General features: G+C 38.9%; 1 protein-coding gene across 1 annotated transcript in view; it reads left to right on the top strand.

The window, feature by feature from the left end:
- LOC137658385 (dopamine beta-hydroxylase-like) overlaps positions 1-19093 on the top strand; it is a 26186-nt gene extending 7093 nt beyond the window's left edge. The window contains exons 2-12 of the mRNA XM_068393060.1: positions 117-263; positions 2031-2192; positions 2979-3080; positions 4001-4099; positions 9552-9650; positions 10547-10631; positions 11277-11443; positions 12692-12874; positions 16212-16399; positions 16983-17114; positions 18372-19093. Coding sequence (XP_068249161.1) covers positions 117-263; positions 2031-2192; positions 2979-3080; positions 4001-4099; positions 9552-9650; positions 10547-10631; positions 11277-11443; positions 12692-12874; positions 16212-16399; positions 16983-17114; positions 18372-18525 — 1518 coding nt within the window. The 3' untranslated portion in view covers positions 18526-19093. The remainder of the gene's footprint in view (positions 1-116; positions 264-2030; positions 2193-2978; positions 3081-4000; positions 4100-9551; positions 9651-10546; positions 10632-11276; positions 11444-12691; positions 12875-16211; positions 16400-16982; positions 17115-18371) is intronic.
- The last annotated feature ends 795 nt before the right edge of the window (positions 19094-19888 follow it).

Raw genomic sequence — 19888 nt, 5'->3', positions numbered from 1 at the left:
ATTCTGCTTTCCCTGTTGGGGTTGTAGCTTAGCAAATAATAATAATAATAATAATAATAATAATAATAACAACAATAACTGATGATCCTATCTCCTTGGCTTTCCATATCCTGCAGAATGCTTTGATTGACAGTGACGGACGCATGGTCATTGCCTCTCACCAGGCATGTCGGGACTTCCGCTACAAGACAGCTGATGGCGTTCTAAAGTTCACGTTTTCGAGGTCGTTCGACACGTGCCACGCGGGACATTATGTCTTAGAGGTAAGCACGGGCTTATGAGAGAGAGAGAGAGAGAGAGAGAGAGAGAGAGAGAGAGAGAGAGAGAGAGAGAGAGAGAGAGTCATTTGCTGATGTAATTCAGTCTAAACTAATATTATTTTTGTAAACTGTCATTTACAGATTCTACTGTAAATACATGCTAGGTAAATACGAAAGGGTAGCAGTGCTAGGTGACATAAATGCAAAAGAAAGGGATTCAAGCGGAAAATCAGTTTGCTTGTTAATGTGTCTGGAAATGAACTTTGATACTAATGATACATGGTTTAGATATATAAAAGTACGTTTTGGAAAGAGACCATGGCAATGGAAAAGTAGATGTTAAAGTAGGCAATAGAAAATTGGCAGATGCAATGATGGCAAGAATGTTGAGATACATTCAAGGTTTGGCTAGAAAGGAAAAATGGGAAATGTAGTTTTAAATGTAAATGGGGAAAGATAATTTTTGTAAGGGGAAACAGATGTACCAACCGTGTGTCACACGATCGTACATAGTTCATTTTGTGCTTGTATCTTTGCTCTCCCCTCGCACTAAAAAGAAACAGAATAAACATGTCTGCTTTTCTCCTCTGTAACAGTGTCGATTTTTAACATGAAAATTCTTATTGCTTTGAGTTTATTGTATTAAAGCAACTGAGTGAGTTTATTGTAGAACACTCTCCTTTATAAACAAAATCTCAAAGCAACAGGAAATTTCATGTTCAAAAATCTACATTGTTACAGAGGAGAAAAGCAGACATGTTTATTCTGGTTTTTTTTTAGTGCGAGGGGAGAGTGAAGATACAAGCACAAAATGAACTATGTACGATCGTGTGACACACGGTTGGTACACAGAGAACAGCAAGGGAAAATAAATTGGAAGAATTATGGGCTACAATTGAAAAAAATAGATTGAAAAATGGTGTAGAGAACGTTGTAGAATTCAACAGGTATTGTTTATGGCTTACAAAAGGACAAGAGGAGGAAATGAAAAACACTTAAGTGATTTAAGGAAGAAATTAAATTTATGGCAGTAAAGAAGAATATATACAGTTATCCTTAAGGATGGATAGGGTAATCAGGAAAGAAGTTGTAAATAGATGAAAAATAAAAATAATGCAAACAACGGAGAAATGCTAATGAACAAGTTGATCTTAAGGTAAAAGATGCTGTCTGAAGTAAACGCTTTTCTATTTTTAAAGATTTTCTAGAGAAGGTAGACAGAAGAAAGACAAACATGAAATATTCAAGATTGGAAAGATTGAAAGTGTGTAACTCAATAATTGAGACAATGCAATATGGCAATTTTAAGCTCGACTGAGCGGCTGACCAAGGTTCTAAGGTATGTTGAAAGAGGGGAAAGGTGCCACGGTAATCTGTGAGATAAATAATTATTTTGTTTGATCAAGAATCAATATATTGGGTAAATTACATGTAATGAATTTTATGGACAATCGGTATAGGAAATGGTTGAGAAACAGAATGCAAATTTATATATATATATATATATATATATATATATATATATATATATATATATATATGTGTGTGTGTGTGTGTGTGTGTGTGCGTATGTATAAATTTTTATGATAATATACTAAATACATACAAGTTTATATAATATATATTATATATATATGTATATATAATATATATATTAAATATATACAAGTTTATATAATATGTATATATATATATATGTGTGTGTGTGTGTGTGTGTGTGTGTTTATGTTTTTTCTATTAACTAACCCATGTATTTTTTTCTGATTGAAGGGAGGAACAACCCACGTAGTCTGGTCATGGGGGGCTGGCCCCCTCTACCGCCTAGGGGGCGTTCGAGCAGCCGGGGACTCGAACGGACTGGTTCGAGTCCAGCTGCTGAAACCGAACCTCCCATCCACGAACCATCACAGGAAGGACTGCAAAGTGATCGAGGTAAATACATTTGGTTAAATATATCTCAAAAGCTAAAAGAGTCAGTAGGTTGGCCAGGGCACCAGCCACCCGTTGAGATACTACCCCTAGAGAGTTATGGGGTCTTTTGACTGGGCCAGACAGTACTACATTGGATCCTTCTTTCTGGTTACGGTTCACCTTTCCCCGTTGCCTACACATACACCGAATAGTGTGGCCTATTCTTTACAGATTCTCCTCTGTCCTCATACACCTGACAACGCTGAGATTACCAAACAATTCTTCTTCACCCAAGGGGTTACTGTACTGTTATTGTTCAGTGGTCACTTTCCTCTTGGTAAGGGAAGAAGAGACTTTAGCTATGGTAAACAGCTCTTCTAGGAGAAGGACACTCCAATATCAAACCATTGTTCTCTAGTCTTGGTTAGTGCCATAGCCTGTGTACCATGGTCTTCCACTGTCTTCGGATAGAGTTCTCTTGCTTGAGGGTACATTCGGGCACGCTATGCTATCTTATTTCTCTTCCTCTTGTTTTGTTAAAAAAATTTTATAGTTTATTTAGGAAATATTTATTTTAATGTTGTTACTGTTCTGAAGATATTTTATTTCTCCTTGTTTCCTTTCCTCACTGGGCTATTTTCTCTATTGGAGCCCCTGGGCTTATAGCATCCTGCTTTTTTCAACTAGGGTTGTAGCTTAGCAAGTAATATTAATAATAATTTGTGATGGTTAGAGTAAAATAGATTCCTTAGGCTTGAAATTTACATTCTTATATTTTCGGTATTAAAACAAGTATGTTGTTTTCAGTTCCGATCAAAACACGTCGAGATCCCGTCAGAAGAGACTACATACTGGTGCACGGTGGAAAGGTTGCCAGATACTTTCAGCAAGAAACACCACATAGTGGAGGTAAGAGAGAGAGAGAGAGAGAGAGAGAGAGAGAGAGAGAGAGAGTGAAGGGGGGGAGGGTGATTTTGTCAGGAATTTGTGAACTTAGAAAAGGTCATTTGTCTTTTATTGTGTCTTTCTGATGGATTATTGCTGTAAGCTTTCCGTCAGTGGCCAATCATAGGCTTTAAAATTAGACAACATATATATATATATATATATATATATATATATATATATATATATATATATTTATATATATTATATACATATATATGTATATATGTATATATTATATATATATATATATATATATATATATATAATGTATGTATATATATATATATATATATATATATATTTTATACATATATAATATATATATATATATATATATATATATATATATATATATATATATATATATATATATATATATATATACACACTCATATATATATATATATATATTATATATATATATATATATTTATATACTGTGTATATGTATATATATATATATATATATATATATATATATATATATATATATATATATTATATATATATATATATATACAGTATATATATATGTACTGTATATATGTATATATATATTATATATACGCACACACTTGTATATATATATATATATATATATATATATATATATATATATATATATATATATATACTGTATATATATATTATATATATGTATATATATATACTGTATATATGTATGTATATATATATATATATATATATATATATATATATATATATATATGCTTTGAAATTAGATAACACAACCATATACATACATACATACATACATACTGTACACAGTATGTGTATCAACCACAATGTAATTTTCAGTAGTTGTTGTCCATGACTATATCTATTCTTTTCCACTCATTAAAAGACCGATTATTTTCCAGTTTGGTCCAGCCATCCAGCCGGGCAACGAAGACCTGGTCCACCACATGGAGGTCTTCCACTGCGAGTACCCACCGGATTTCGAAGTCCCAAGATATCAGGTCAGAAGTTATTAATTTTATTAATTATTCTCTCTGAGTGTAGCTACTTCCCTCGCCTTAGCAATTATTTCTTATAGTCTGTAAGATATGTTAAGATGAGGCTGATCGTAGCCCCGCCCACGCAAGTGACGTCACTGTAAACATAGTCCAATTAAGATGAGGCTGATTGTAGCGCCGCCCACATAAGTGACGTCACTGTCTACGTCACGTCAAACATAGTTCAATTACCTTTCCTGTATTTGGCGGCTGTGCCACATTTCCCATCCATGCGGTTAGTCTTTTATCCACGGTAGCCTAACATGCGGGAGATGTGACAACGCCGCTTAATATGGATGCCACATCTACCAGATTTTATACCTTTTTTTACTGGAAAGAGATACGTTGGGGTGTGACGGGCCGAGAGAGGAGTTGTGAACTCAAAGGCAGGATCCAATCAACAGAGTTTTATTAATGAACACTCTTCTTTATATACAAAACCTCAAGGCAACAGGACATGACCTGTTCGAGAGACAGACAATGTTACAGAGCAAAACGGAAACATGATCATTCAGGTTCTTTTTAGTGTGAGGGAAGAGCGCAGATACAAGCATAATATATACAAAATAATTATGTACAATTGTGTGACACACGGTTGGTACATGGCTCCCCCCCCCCCCCTAAAAATGACATACTGTACATGTTAAATAGGGCGCCCTGATCTAGAGAGGCGAACTGTAGGGGGGTCATCTGGCAGAAGATAAGCAGGTTTTAGACGATCAATGGAGACCCAGTCTTCTTTGCCCCGAATGTTTAGTAGGAATGCTTTCGGACTGCGTCGGATCACAAGGAAAGGGCCCGTGTAAGGGGGCGTTAGAGGTGGCTTGCTAGTGTCGTTGCGCAGGAAGACGTGCGTTGCAGAGTGCAAGTCCGTTGGTATGTGATGCTTCGCTGGGGGCTTGTAAGTCTGGCGGCACGGAGTAAATTTTCCCACGACGTGACGTATGCGCTGGAGATCGTCGGAGGAGGTTGTAGAAGGAAAAATCTCGGCAGGGACGACCAACGGGTCGCCATACACCATTTCGGCTGCCGAGACGTCGAGGGCGTCTTTAGGAGTGGTCCTTAGTCCAAGGAGGACCCAGGGAAGCTGAGTAAACCAGTTGCAATCCTTGCAGCGGGACATCAAAGCTGCTTTGAGGGTGCGATGAAAACGTTCAACCATTCCATTGGCAGCGGGGTTGTAGGCCATTGTCTGATGTAGGGTGATGCCCAGGAGATTCGCTAATGACGTCCACAATTGAGAGGTGAAAGTGGTTCCCCTGTCAGAAATAATATGCTCAGGGATACCGAATCTTGAAATCCATCCAGAGAGTAAGGCAGATGTACATGAGGCGGACGTTGCAGTTTCCATGGGAATGGCTTCAGGCCAACGAGTGGAGCGGTCGATGACGGTAAACAGGTAACGATGTCCTTGTGATGTGGATAGGGGGCCTACAACGTCGACGTGAATGTGTGCGAAACGACGCTGAGGTTGAGGAAAGGGGCCCACTCCTGAATTCGTGTGTCGATGTACTTTGGAAGTTTGGCAAGAAGTACAGGCGCGGACCCAATCCTTAGCATCCTTAGAAATGCCATGCCAAATGAACTTTGCCTTCAGCAGCTGTGCAGTAGAACGGCACGAGGGATGTGAAAGGCCGTGAATGAAATCAAACACCTGTCGGCGCATGGGAGCAGGAATCCAAGGTCGCGGTCTACCAGTACTGACGTCACAGAGGAGGGTGGTGTTGCAGTCTTCGAGGGGAAAATCTTCCCAACGGAGGGACGTGCAGGATGTCCTACAAGCTTGATACTCTGGATCCTGTCGTTGGGCTTCAGCCAGGGCGTTGTAATCCAATCCCAGTTGAACGGCAGCCAACGTGTTTCTTGACAGGGCTTCGGCAACGGGATTCATTTTCCCAGGGACGTATTGGAGGGTGCAATTGTATTCAGCCACGGCGGAGAGATGTCGGCGTTGACGGGCAGACCAGGCGTCAGACTGTTGAGTGAAGGCGTGCACCAGAGGCATGTGGTCTGTGCGAATGACGAAGGGCGTACCTTCTAAGAAATGGCGAAAGTGCACCGCCAGCAATTCTCGATCGAAGGTAGAATAACCCGATTCTGCCTTGGACAGTTTTCTGCTGAAGAAGGCCAATGGGCGGGGCGAGCCTTTGACCACCTGCTCGAGTACTGCACCAATAGTGACGTCGCTGGCATCGGTGGAGAGAAGGAGAGGGGCGTGTGGGATAGGAAAAGTGAGAGCCGCAGCAGTTGATAGGGCCCTCTTTGCATTGCAGAAGGCTGCTTCTTGAAGGGGACCCCACTTCAGGTCCTTTGGCTTGCCCTTGAGGGAGGCGTAGAGGGGAGCAAGAGTGGCGGCAATGGCTGGCAGAAAACGGTGATAATAGTTGATCATGCCCAAGAATTCCTGCAGAGCTTTGACGGTCGAGGGCGCGGGGAAGTTCTGAACGGCTGCTACCTTCTCAGGGAGGGGATGGACTCCTTCAGGAGTGATACGGTGCCCTAAGAACGACACTTCGTTGGCGCCAAAGGTATACTTGTCGTACCGAACTACAAGGCCGTTTTGTTGCAGGCGGTCGAGCACGATGCGCAGGTGACGGAGGTGTTCCTCTTTTGAGGAGGAGAACACAAGTATGTCGTCCACATAACATACACAGAAAGGGAGGTCCCCTAAGATGCCATCCATGAGACGTTGAAACGTTGCCCCAGCATTACGAAGGCCAAAACAGGAGTAATTGAAGGTGTATGTACCAAACGGAGTGGTGATGGTGGTCTTGGGGATGTCTTCTGGGTTCATAGGCACCTGATAATACCCCTTCAGGAGGTCGAGCGTAGAGAAAACCTTCGCTTTGTGCAGGTAGGAGGTCACATCGGCAATGTTTGGAAGGGGGTAGTGATCCGGTTCTGTTTGCATGTTCAGGCGCCTGTAATCCCCGCACGGATGGAGGGAGCCGTCTTTCTTCAGAACGATGTGTAAGGGTGACGACCATGGGCTGGAGGCCTTTTGGCAAAGGCCCATTTTCTCCATTTTGGCGAACGTCTGTTTGGCGGCTGCCAATCGTTCCGGTGCCAGATGTCTGAATTTTGCGAAGACTGGGGGTCCCGTCGTCTTGATATGGTGATAAATACTGTGCTTGGCAGGAACCGTGGGCGTTTGGCGAAGTTCTGGACGGAAAACTTCCGGGTACGACGTGAGGAGGTGGGCGTAGGCATCCGTGGGTGCGCTGATGTGGAGAGCGAGGTTAGAGGGGGCGGGTTGAAGAGGTGTCGACAAGTACGAGTCTGCGTTGACCAATCGTCGGTGGGCGACATCGACCAGAAGGTGGAAATGAGAGAGGAAATCCGCACCGAGGATTGGCATTGTGACGTCAGCAACGAGAAACTTCCAATTGAATTTACCGTTTCCGAACGATAATGTGAGGTTCTCGTAACCGTAGGTGGGTATCGCAGATCCGTTGGCAGCTACCAAGCGGACGTCGGCAGATGTAGACAGACTACGTTGTGCCTTGAAGAGTTTCCTTGGCAAAAGAGAACGACAAGCACCTGTGTCTACCAAAAATCGCAAGCCCGTTCCTGCATCCTGTAAAAAGAAAAGATTAGAAACATGGGAGGCCACCGCCACAAGCGATGGCCTACTTACACGTTTTTTGGCCACTGACAATCCTTGGCACATTTCTTCGCGGTTGCCCCGAATTTGAAGTGGTAGTAGCAAAACTGCGGCGGATGGGAGGTAGTAAGTGGCTGTAGAAGTTGTTCGTTGGGGCGCGAGTGATTGGTGGGTGGTGGGCGGCTTTGTCGCCACTTCGGCACGTCACGGGGTAGGCATGTATGTCCTACGGCATTCATGCCAGCTTCGGTTGACGTTGAATAGGCATCCTCGTCGTCAGGGGTGGAGGCGTTGATGGAGGTCTTGAAGTGGCTGTCCATAAGGGCGTCGGCTTTGGTCATCAAGTCCTTTATGGGTAAACTATCGACATCGGGTATGGCAGCGCGTACAGGTTCGGGTAAAGGGCGTATCCAAAGGGCACGAAGTAGGTTCACCTCACGAGGAGAGCCGTCTGCGGCAGGTTGAAGGCGAGCGATACTGGTCATTTCCCTGAGGGCAAGCGAAGCCCTTTGGTCCCCCAACGGTTGTTGCGAGAGCTGAAAAAGCTTTGCTATACGGGCGGCTGGTGACGGCGAGTACTGCTGCAGAAGGTATGTTTTGAGGGCGTCATATGCTATTGGGGTGTCTCCTTGTTCACAAAGCCAGTCGGATATTTCTGGGAAGGTGTCCTCGGGTATCGCCGCGAGAACATAATCCGCTTTGGTGGTTGAGCGAGTCACGCCCCTGATACGAAACTGGATTTCTGAGCACTGAAACCAAGCAAACGCTTCTCCGCTGGCGAACGGTGAAAGTTTCAATTGGGCGGCCGCAGCGCCAACTGCTGTAGTAGAGTCCGTCTCCGTCATAGTACCAACGATGGAGGGGCGAGGAAGGTGGGGGTGGAAGGCAGTGGGAGCGAGTCGACTTCCGGGGTCACCAATGTGACGGGCCGAGAGAGGAGTTGTGAACTCAAAGGCAGGATGCAATCAACTGAGTTTTATTAATGAACACTCTTCTTTATATACAAAACCTCAAGGCAACAGGACATGACCTGTTGCCGTGAGGTTTTGTATATAAAGAAGAGTGTTCATTAATAAAACTCAGTTGATTGCATCCTGCCTTTGAGTTCACAACTCCTCTCTCGGTTAATAAAACTCAGTTGATTGCATCCTGCCTTTGAGTTCACAACTCCTCTCTCGGCCCGTCACATTGGTGACCCCGGAGTGACGGGCCGAGAGAGGAGTTGTGAACTCAAAGGCAGGATGCAATCAACTGAGTTTTATTAATGAACACTCTTCTTTATATACAAAACCTCAAGGCAACAGGACATGACCTGTTCGAGAGACAGACAATGTTACAGAGCAAAACGGAGACATGATCATTCAGGTTCTTTTTAGTGCGAGGGAAGAGCGCAGATACAAGCATAATATATACAAAATAATTATGTACAATTGTGTGACACACGGTTGGTACAGGGGTAAGGAAATATGGCATATTATCTTCAAGTTTCAACCCTTGTTTAAAATCCAGTTTATTCTGCACCACATTGGAATGATCTTATAATGTTGAATCGGTGGAACTTCAAAAGTTCAATCTTGCAGATAATGTGTTCTTATGTTGAATAGGGTGACATAGATCTCATTTTATAGTTTATATATGAAAGATCTATTCTAATGTTGTTACTGTTCTTAATATATTTTAATTGTTCATTACTTCTTTAGTAGTTTATTTAATTCCTTGTTTCCTTTTCGCACTGGGCTATTTGCCCCTGTTGGAACCCTTGGGCTTATAGCATCCTGCTTTTCCAACAACTACTTCTATTACTTCTTTCAGGGTCCTTGCCATGCTGCCGACAGAGCACCAGAAATAGATGCTTGCAAGCGCGTGCTGGCAGCCTGGGCGATGGGCGCTTCGCCCTTTGTCTACCCTAAGGTAGGTTGTTGTGAAACGTATGTATTTACCCTTGTTTGTTTAGTTTATATATTTGTTTGTGAGCAACTTTACACAAAAACATCTGTACCAATTTTGATCAAACTTGGTCGTCCTGTTGGGTATGACCAAAGGATGAATCTATACCATTTTGGATAAAGTATATCAAAGTGCAAGTACACAGCAGTACTTTGTAAATGGTTGCAATGTTAGGTAAATGGCAAATATTTTGTTAGTTTTTTGTTTGTGAACAACAATACACAAAAACTACATAACCAATTTCAACGAAACTTGGTGGAAATGTGGTGCATGACCCAATGACAAATCCATCAGATTTTGAAAATACATCGAAGTAGAAGGAGTTGAGAGCCTAATCAAACTGTTTGGAGTGGCGAAAGCATCCTCTCTAATGGGTACCCCTCTAGTTGATGTTGTTTTGGTTTTATATTACCCGGTTCTTGCAGCCAGACACGGGCTTTTGCGATATTGTGACTTGTAAGGAAGATTCCCAAACCAGAGCCTTTAGCTAGTCTGGTTCACCCAGTGCCTTCTGTGGGGCTATTGTTCGTCAATGGTCTACGTGATGAAAAATTATTATAATTCAAAATGAGTATTCATTGTATGCAAAACCATTCACTTGCAAAAAAATATTCGGGGAAAGTTATTGAAGTATTAAGATAAATAATAGTAATTTGAAATAAAAAGGCTGCCAGGAATTAGATCCTTAAACGCGTGTAAAAGTTATATATGTTATTAATGACAAATATGTAAATGATAATAATGATAAATGACTATCAATTGACCTTGGCGGAGGTATGCTCTCTACTAATTGTTCCTGTTTGTTATTCATCTTCTTTTCTCTTCTAATTAACATCTTAATTTCATCTCCTTTCCTTTAGGAAGCTGGTCTTCCCATAGGCGGGCCAGACTTCAACCCTTTCGTCATGCTGGAAGTCCACTACAACAACCCAAGACTTAACAAGGGTCAGTTCCAGACTATGGAGAAGGCACTCTTATATGGATTGTTCACTGTATATATATATATATATATATATATATATATATATATATATATATATATAAAACTACTCAACTACTCAATCTCTCCTCATTCTTCGGGTAGCGTGGAAAGGGAGTAGTCATGCCCTGGTGAGAGGGGGTTTGTAGTTAGGAAAGGGGGAGGGGTGGGAAGGTTTGAATTTCTGTGTGTGCATGTATATCTAAATATTTAGCTGTCATTTTTGACGGGTTGAATACATAAGTAGGATATATATATATATATATATATATATATATATATATATATATATATATATATATATATATATATTGTCACAGTATTTGAATAGCATTTATGAACAGTAAGTACTGTGCTATAAATAAAGAGCTTTTATTCTAAAACTGACATTGTGTTGTATATGCCAACCTTTCATCCTTACTCTATATTCCTTTGTTGTGCGATATGCATATTATACTCTAAACTTGGCATTTAGGCCTGATTAATAAAAGTGATACTAAATATAGCATAATCCTTCCAGGTCTTCATCTGAACACGAATGTAAAGTTTTATTAAAGTATTGATATTCTCCTGCCAATGTCTAGCAAATGAAAAGAAAATCTTATTACCAGGTCGTGTCGATAGTTCAGGAGTAGCAATCCACTACACTGCAAACCTGAGAGATCATGATGCAGGGATCATCGAGTTGGGTTTAGAGTACACGGACAAGATGGCTATCCCACCCAGGACAGCCTCCTTCACTCTCTCTGGATACTGTGTGCCTGAGTGCACAGCCCTGGTTTGTGGTTGCATGTTCTGTGTAGGGGTAGTTTAGCCAAATTTGAAGTGTAGGATCAAACATACTCTGAGGTAGTTAGTCTTTTAGTCTGAGGTAGTTGAGTCTTGTGCTCTGAGATAGATTAGTCTTGTGCTCTGATGTAGTTTAGTCATTTATCTGATGTAGTTAAGTCTTTTATTCTGAGATAGTTTAGTCTTGTACTCGACTCTGAGGTAGTTTAGTCTTGCACTAGACTCTGAGGTAGTTTAGTCTTGCACTAGACTCTGAGGTAGTTTAGTCTTGTACTCGACACTTAGGTAATTTAGTCTTATATTCTGAGGTAGTTTAGTCTTGTATGCTGAGATAGTTTAGTCTTGTATACTGAGGTAGTTTAGTCTTGTATACTGAGGTAGTTTAGTCTTGTATGTGACTCTGAGGTAGTTTAGTCTTGTATGCTGAGGTAGTTTAGTCTTGTATTCGACTCTGAAGTAGTTTAGTAGTCTTGTACTCGACTCCGAGGTAGTTTAGTATTGTATTTTGAGAAAATGGGGGATAAGGTCTAATTTAGATGGCTTAAGAGGATGACTTCACATGTGCTACCTGGATGGAGCAAGAGTGTACGGGATCTAGAGTGTTAAATTTCAGATATACGATGTATAGCGTACTTGAAGTTGGTGTGCTATTGGTGAGACTCGTCTTTAGATGAATCAGCTGATATATGAAATTTTTACTGAAGGATTCAGTCTTGATTCAGCGGTTAGAGGATGGACTTTAATTTTGGGGTTCTTTGAGGTCAGATCTTAGCAGGAGAAACTCTTATAAATAAGTAAGCCTCTTACTTTAAATTTCATTTCCCAAACCTGTACAAAATGTTTGTCAAGTTTTAATATTGTTATCTTCCTCCATCATTTAAGCCTACACACTCATGAAGAAAGCTAGGATCTCATAGACTTGCTTAGCAAGTCTCCACAAATAATATGAGCTAGGCTAGTTATTTTGATTTATCTATCTTGTATTTGTCCATAATAGCTATTCATACTAACTATGCATTGATAATCCTCTATTATTTATATTTTTTTGCAAGATTCAGCAACAATTAAGAATTCCTCAATTCCTTAAGATACACATTGAACTTGAGCATTTTAAGTGACAATTACATCACATTTCAAGATATTCAATTGATGGAATTCCAAAATCTTCCATTAAATCTTTGCACTCCTGTCCCTATATTCCCCTCTTGGACAGCAAAAGAACATTTGGTATCCGCAGGGTATTCCGGAGGAAGGCATCTACATCTTCGGGTCTCAGCTGCACACCCACTTGACGGGCGTGAGGGCGTGGACCAAACATTACAGAGGAGAGGAGGAGCTCCCAGAACTCAACAGAGACAACCACTACTCCACCCATTTCCAGGAGATCAGAAGGTTGCCCCAACCCGTTCACATTCAACAGGTAAAGTGGTTTTACTTGATTTTAAAACTGTTGGCGCTGCAAAGATTCGGGGCAAAATAAGCCCCCCCCCCCCCCCGATGACGTTATAGCCAATTACGTTGTCTCCCACGTTAGCGGCTGTCACAATACACCCCCTTACAAATTTCAAACTATACAAAATTATAATCACTTTAAGGGAATGTGTTGTGACTGCTGTTAACGCGGGAGACAACATGATTGGCTATGACGTCATCAGGGGTGGGGCTTATTTTGCCCGGAACCTCTGCTGCGACTATAGTTCTTTTCAAGGAGTGTTTTCAACTTTCTGCATTTTAAGGGAAGGTTTCAACGCAATCATTTTCAAGGGAAGTTTACAAAGCTACTTCCCCTAAGAGAAGGTTTCAACCTGAGCCCCTTTTCAAGAGTTTTAAGTCTACCTTCTTCTTGGAAGATTTCAATCCCTTTTTTTCAAGGAAGGTTTTCAACCTGACCTTTGTCATGGAAGATTTTAACTTAACTCTTTTTTCAAGGGATGTTTTCAACTCTACCTTCGTCCTGGAAGGTTTCAACCATAATTCCATTTTTGGGAAGGATTTTAACATGACCTTTCTCGTGGGTGGTTTCAGCCTAACCCCTTTTTCAAGAGATGTTTTTTAACATGACTTTTGTCGTGGATGGTTTCAGCCTAACCGCTTTTTCAAGAGATGTTTTTAACATGACCTTTGTCGTGGATGGTTTCAGCCTAACCCCTTTTTCAAGAGATGTTTTAACATGACCTTTGTCGTGGATGGTTTCAGCCTAACCCCTTTTTCAAGAGATGTTTTTAACATGACTTCCGTCATGGAAGGTTTCAAAGAAACCCCTTTCCAGGGAATGTTTTCAACTGTGAGAAAGGCTGATAAGAGAAAGTATGTTGCATATGATTTTTCATAATTCAGATCATACATTTTACTCAGATCTTCTCAGACAGTACCCTTCTTTATGTAATACTAACTATGCGGTTAGTTATAACGGTCTTACCTTGTACATCATAAGGTACAGTACTATGCAGTGTTTTAGACGTTTTATTAGATGTGGCCTCATTGTGGGAATGATTTTCTTAATCAGGCAATTGAATAAGTGTATAAGGAGATAGAATTAAAAGAGACGAGAAGAATGTACAAGAAAATCAGTTCATAAACAATTCCTGAGACAAACGGAAGAACTGGCCAGTAAGGAAACATGGCAGTAGCTACAGGGAGGAGAACTTAAGAAGGAAACTGAATGGATGATAATTGTAGCACAAGATCAGACCTTAAGTACAAGATATATTCAACGAGCAATAGACGAAACTAACATCTTGTCAAAGGGCAGGAAATGTATGGCAAAAGAAGAAAACATCAAACACATCCCCAGTGAATGTTCAGCACTGGTTCAGAATCAATATAAGAAATGACATGATACAGAGATTAAAGCTCTCCATTGGAATCTCTGTAGAAAATATCAAATACAATGCAGGAATAAACGGTACTTGCAACAAACACAAGCTGTGGTAAAAAAAAAAAAAAAAAAAAGAAAAAAAGATGAGGCTAAACTACTCTGGGACTACAGTATGAAGACAGACGGGGTGATACAAGTACATCATGTCACTCTGGTCGACAAGACGATGAAAAAGTATCACTCATAAATGTTGCAGTACCGTGGGACTCAAGAATGGAAGATAAAGTGAGGCAAACATAGAAAAATACCAAGAAATGCGAATTAAATTGAGAAAGCTATGGAATATACAAGTAGAAGTGGTGCCAATAATCATAGGAGCACTTGGGACCATACTTAAGTCATTGAAAAGGAATCTTGAGAGGGCAAAAGCCTATATAGCCCTAGGACTTGTACAAAAGAGCCTGCTATTTAAAACAGCACATATACTGTAGTGGAGAAATTGATGGAATCCTAAAGTCCTGTCCACACGATCGAGCATGCCCGACGGGCAAACAGTGATACCAAACCACAGTAAGTAGTGAGAATGAGGGTTGATGACGTCAGAAATGGGAAAACCACAGCAGAGATCTGGCAACAATATTGGTTGCCAGCTCCCTGCCTGTGGTTTTACCGCTTTTGACGTCATCCACCCTCATTCTCACTACCTACTGTGGTCTGGTATCACTGTTTGCCCGTCGGGCATGCTCGATCATGTGGATAGGGCTTTAGATAGCTTGATGTAACCTAGAACACCACACTTTAAATCACGTCTTTGTAGATTGTGATTAATAAGAAAAAGAAAATGATAATGGGTAAGAACTGAAGACAACGAAGATGTTGATAACCAATTTAAATATTTGTGCTTATCGCTAAAGACTTAGAAACTTGTCAACACTATTATATATAAGTTCATCACCTAAGCTTTCCGTTTATGGCTAAGGAAGTTGATATAAGAATAAACTTTAATAATTTGGGATTTTTAAGGCTTAAGCCAGGGATGCCAGGATTAAATAGATATGTTCAGTATATTACCTTGCATGGAAGAGGGAAATGTACATATTTTTATTCAATTGAAATTGAGAATTATGATCTGTAGTTACTTGAACAAGTGATGAATCTTAAACATCATTAATGAGATCTCTTAGGAAAGGTTGATTTTCAGAAAATCAAACTTCTTACATATATATATATATATATATATATATATATATATATATATATATATATATATATATATATATATATTATGTATATATATATATGTATATATATATATGTATATATATTTTTTTAATCGGTACTTCTCATTTTGTTTCTTAATGTGCTTCTTTTCCTATTGGAGCTCTTGATTTTCAAATTAGGATTATAGCTTGGTTTGTATTCCCATCCCCATGATCAGCTGTACTATTCAGGGCCACCCATACTAGGTTGGTTTGCCATAAGTCATCAGACAAAATTCTCCCACTATCACCAATCCGCACTGGCCAACATGGTGATGGAAAGTGGCCAAACCACAGACATGAATTGACATGTCCGGAGCCTTTGTCCTGCAGTGGACTAGAGCCGGCAGCATTTGTTGTTGTTGATGTTGAAGTAGGATAGGATACGACTGGTGAAATCTAAGCAAGGCCCTTTGCGTCAATAGGCGTAGGAGGAGTCTTTAAATCATCATTGCTATAGAGATTGATTTAAAATCATAAACACTATATTTTTGGGGGGCTCAGCCATGTCGTCTTGATGGAAGGTTCCTTTAGGCAGCTTTCAAAGGGATATTTGAAACCGGCCTAAAGGAACCTTCCATCAGGACGCCATGGCCATATCACCCAAAATTAGATTTTTTGCTTTGCTCAAAATCCGTTTACTGATCTTATTGTTGTTAACAATGATAATAACTCCACAGGGCGATGCACTGATCATGTCCTGTGATTACTCAACCTCTGACCGAGCTAATGTGACAGTTGGCGGATTCTCCATAAGCGATGAGATGTGTGTGAATTACGTGCATTACTACCCTAAGGTGGACCTTGAGGTGTGCAAATCCTCTGTTGACACGAAGACACTCGTGGAGTATTTTGAATTCATGAAGAGGTACGGCTGGCACTGTGTTGTACTACCCTAGATTAGATCCTGATGAAGTACATTCAAAATTTGTATGTCGGTGATTGATAGATTCACTTTTGTAATTTCTGGGTAGACATGATCGTTTTCAGTTCAGATTTATGGATTGTCATTACATATTAACTGTTCATTTAATGAAAGTTTATAGAGAATATTTTGATTATTGAAATTTATTTTGATATATGATTTCTTAAGAATATTCAATAAACAACGAAGTCTAGGGAAGATCTAGATGTCTCAAGTGTCTGTTCACTGTAGACTACTTGCACTGAGGCTGGCAAATTTTTAAAAGGTTCTACGCATTTTCAGTTTTTAGTTGATCTTAAGCTTTAGTCCTTATAATTAACCAAGAAAAAGATAAAAAAAAATGTCTTTATAAAGGGAAGAGGCCATCCGACTTGTTATTGGCTTAGGAATTTTAGTTGTCAGGGAGAGGGACTTTTGTGAACTCAGATTTGTAATTAATAAATCAATTAGAAGCAGTTGTAACAAAATCTCTCTCTCTCTCTCTCTCTCTCTCTCTCTCTCTCTCTCTCTCTCTCTCTCTCTCTAGGTGGGAGCTTCAGCCAACTTCCCCTGAATTGGGATGGCGAGGGAACTATCACGCCATCCAGTGGACGCCCCTTCGATCCGGAGTCCTGCGGGACATGTATTTCAATGCACCCCTTTCCATGCAGTGCAACAAGTAAGGAAGATGGATAAGTATTGTCAGGTGCACAGAGGAATTAGGTTTATATTTAGGATTATTTGATTTATTTCAGTAGAACTTCAAAATTTCAAAGTTGGAGCAAATGTTTTTATGTTGATCAGGCTGACATGAGTCTTTTTATAGTTTATATGACATATCTGTTTTTGACGTTGTTAATAGTTTATATATGACATATCTATTTTGACGTTGTTACTGTTTTAGAATGATTTATTGTTAATTTGTTCTCATTATTTTTTTATTTCCTTATTTCCTTTCCTCACTGGGCTATTTTTCCCTATTGGAGCCCTTGGGCTTATAGCATCTTGCTTTTCCAACTAGGGTTGTAGATTGGTAATAATGATAATAATAATAATTATAATAATAATAATAATAATAATAATGTGATATTTCACTGTCACCTTGGTTAGAAGTGCCCTGACCACGAGCTTTTGATCCTACGTGAATGTATGTAAGTCTGTACATATGTTAAACTTGTGTTGCATTTAATATTAATAACAAGAAATGTGTAGCTTAAATCCTTAATCAATTAAATGCTTCAATATGTTTCAATAAAGCGTGAAATAATAGATCAATAACTCTCAAAATATATTTATTAATTCCAACTCATTACAAATATTCGTATTGCACTGATGCAATTACAATGGGACGAAATAGGCTACGTTAGGAATCAAACTGACTATTCTTAGAATATTTTTATTTTTTCCTTGTTTCTTATCCTCACTGGGCTATTTTCCCTATTGGGGCCCTTGGGCTTATAGCATTCTGCTTTTCCAACTAGGGTTGTAGCTTAGCAAGCAGTGATAATAATAATAATAATAATAACTTTAGGTCTCCATTGTTCTACCTTTCAGAACATATTTCCACCTATGGATAGTGCCATCAGTTAGTAGATCCTTTTTTTGGATGAGTGCAGTTAATTTCTCCTAAAATTAAGCTTGACCCACAACCTGGTCCTTAATAAAGGTCTTTTATCCAATAAAAAACGTATTTCGGACACTACTTTATCAAAATAATAATGAGTATTCAGTATAGGTTAGGTTAGATTATGTTTGAATTTTATCCACCTACAGATTGAATAATTAAAACCTAACCTAACCTAACCTAGAAAATAGTAATGGGGTTATATCGGAAATTGGTGGTAAGGCAACAACAGGAAAGTGCCCATTTCTCATTTGAATTATAAGGCAAATATAAATATGAGCATACTAAGTACAACTTCATCATTTCTGTCAGGTCTTCGGGTGTGAGATTCCCGGGTTACTGGGAAAACATCCCAATTCCCAAAGTCCTCCATCTCCTACCAGAACCGTCAAGAAGATGCAGAAAAGAAGTGATCATCGAAGAACACGAGAAGAACTTGGAAACCGATGGAAAGGGGACTATATGAAACTAGACGTCTTGGCTTTGAATGTTGTTTCTTGTATCAGTAACAAATGTGGATCAATAAGGCTATCTAAAATTATGGAAGTTACAAAAACAGCTGTACCATTTGTGCTGTATTAGATTGTTGGCTTGAATTGCTACAGGATTAGTACAGAGTTTGTTGAATAAGAGCAACGTACTGTAGTCTCGTAACTCATTTTCTTTATTTCCAAAGATTTTACTTTGAACTTGGGACGTTCAAGGATGTTTGTCCAAATATGAAAGAATGTACATTAATATTTTCTGAAAATCCCTTTATTGAAATAATGCAATTACATTTGATTGGTACCTTCATTACGAACAATAGCATAACAAAAAACTGTAAAGAAAATAATTTAAAGTAAGAGGGGAATGAATATTTTATATTCAGACTATGGAAGTGGAATTTGTGTACTAAAAAGCATTTATTTGTCAAAAGTAACAAAATCTTCCATGAATAATGTTACTTAACATTATTCATAAATAACTTTCTTGTATGGAGACACCCCAACATTAGTTTTATACACACACATACATACACACAGACACACACACACACATATATATATATATATATATATATATATATACATATATATATATATATATATATATATATATATATATATATATATATATATATATATATATATATATATATATATATATATATATATATATATACTTATAGTGTAAAATCCACAGGAAACAGGAATGGAAAAGACCAGGTACCAAGCGCTTTCGTGTATTACGTACACTTCTTCAGGGTACAAAGTGAAATAGAAAATAAAATCATACAATAAGGAAACCTACCAAAAACTTTATTGTATGATTTTATTTTTTATTTCACTTTGTACCCTGAAGAAGTGTATGTAATACACGAAAGCGCTTGGTACCTGGTCTTTTCCTTTTCTGTTTCCTGTGGATTTTACAATTTAATATCTGTCACGTGCAATTTTGTGACTGATAAGTATATGTGTGTGTGTGTGTGTATATATATATATATATATATATATATATGAATATTTATATATATATATATATATATATATATATATATATATATATATATATATATATACATATATAATTCATTTCATTAAAAAAAGTTGTTTTGGTACCTAGATGTACAAATATATGAAATCAAATTAAGTTCTACTAGAAGTACAGTAAGTCAATGTAATGTTTATCTAGGTAACTTCTGATTATCCAGATGTATTTGCTTAATGAAGTAATGCCTATCAAGAATCACAAAGGTTTTCTAACTTTTTTTTGGTCCAAATAGCACTTGTAATTATTAACTAGGTTGGTTTGCCGTGAGCAATCAAACATCGTGTCTCCCACCGCCA

Source organism: Palaemon carinicauda, chromosome 19 (genome assembly GCF_036898095.1).
Source record: "Palaemon carinicauda isolate YSFRI2023 chromosome 19, ASM3689809v2, whole genome shotgun sequence".
In the NCBI taxonomy this organism is placed as follows: domain Eukaryota; kingdom Metazoa; phylum Arthropoda; class Malacostraca; order Decapoda; family Palaemonidae; genus Palaemon; species Palaemon carinicauda.
This window is presented reverse-complemented; position numbering and strand designations above follow the sequence as displayed.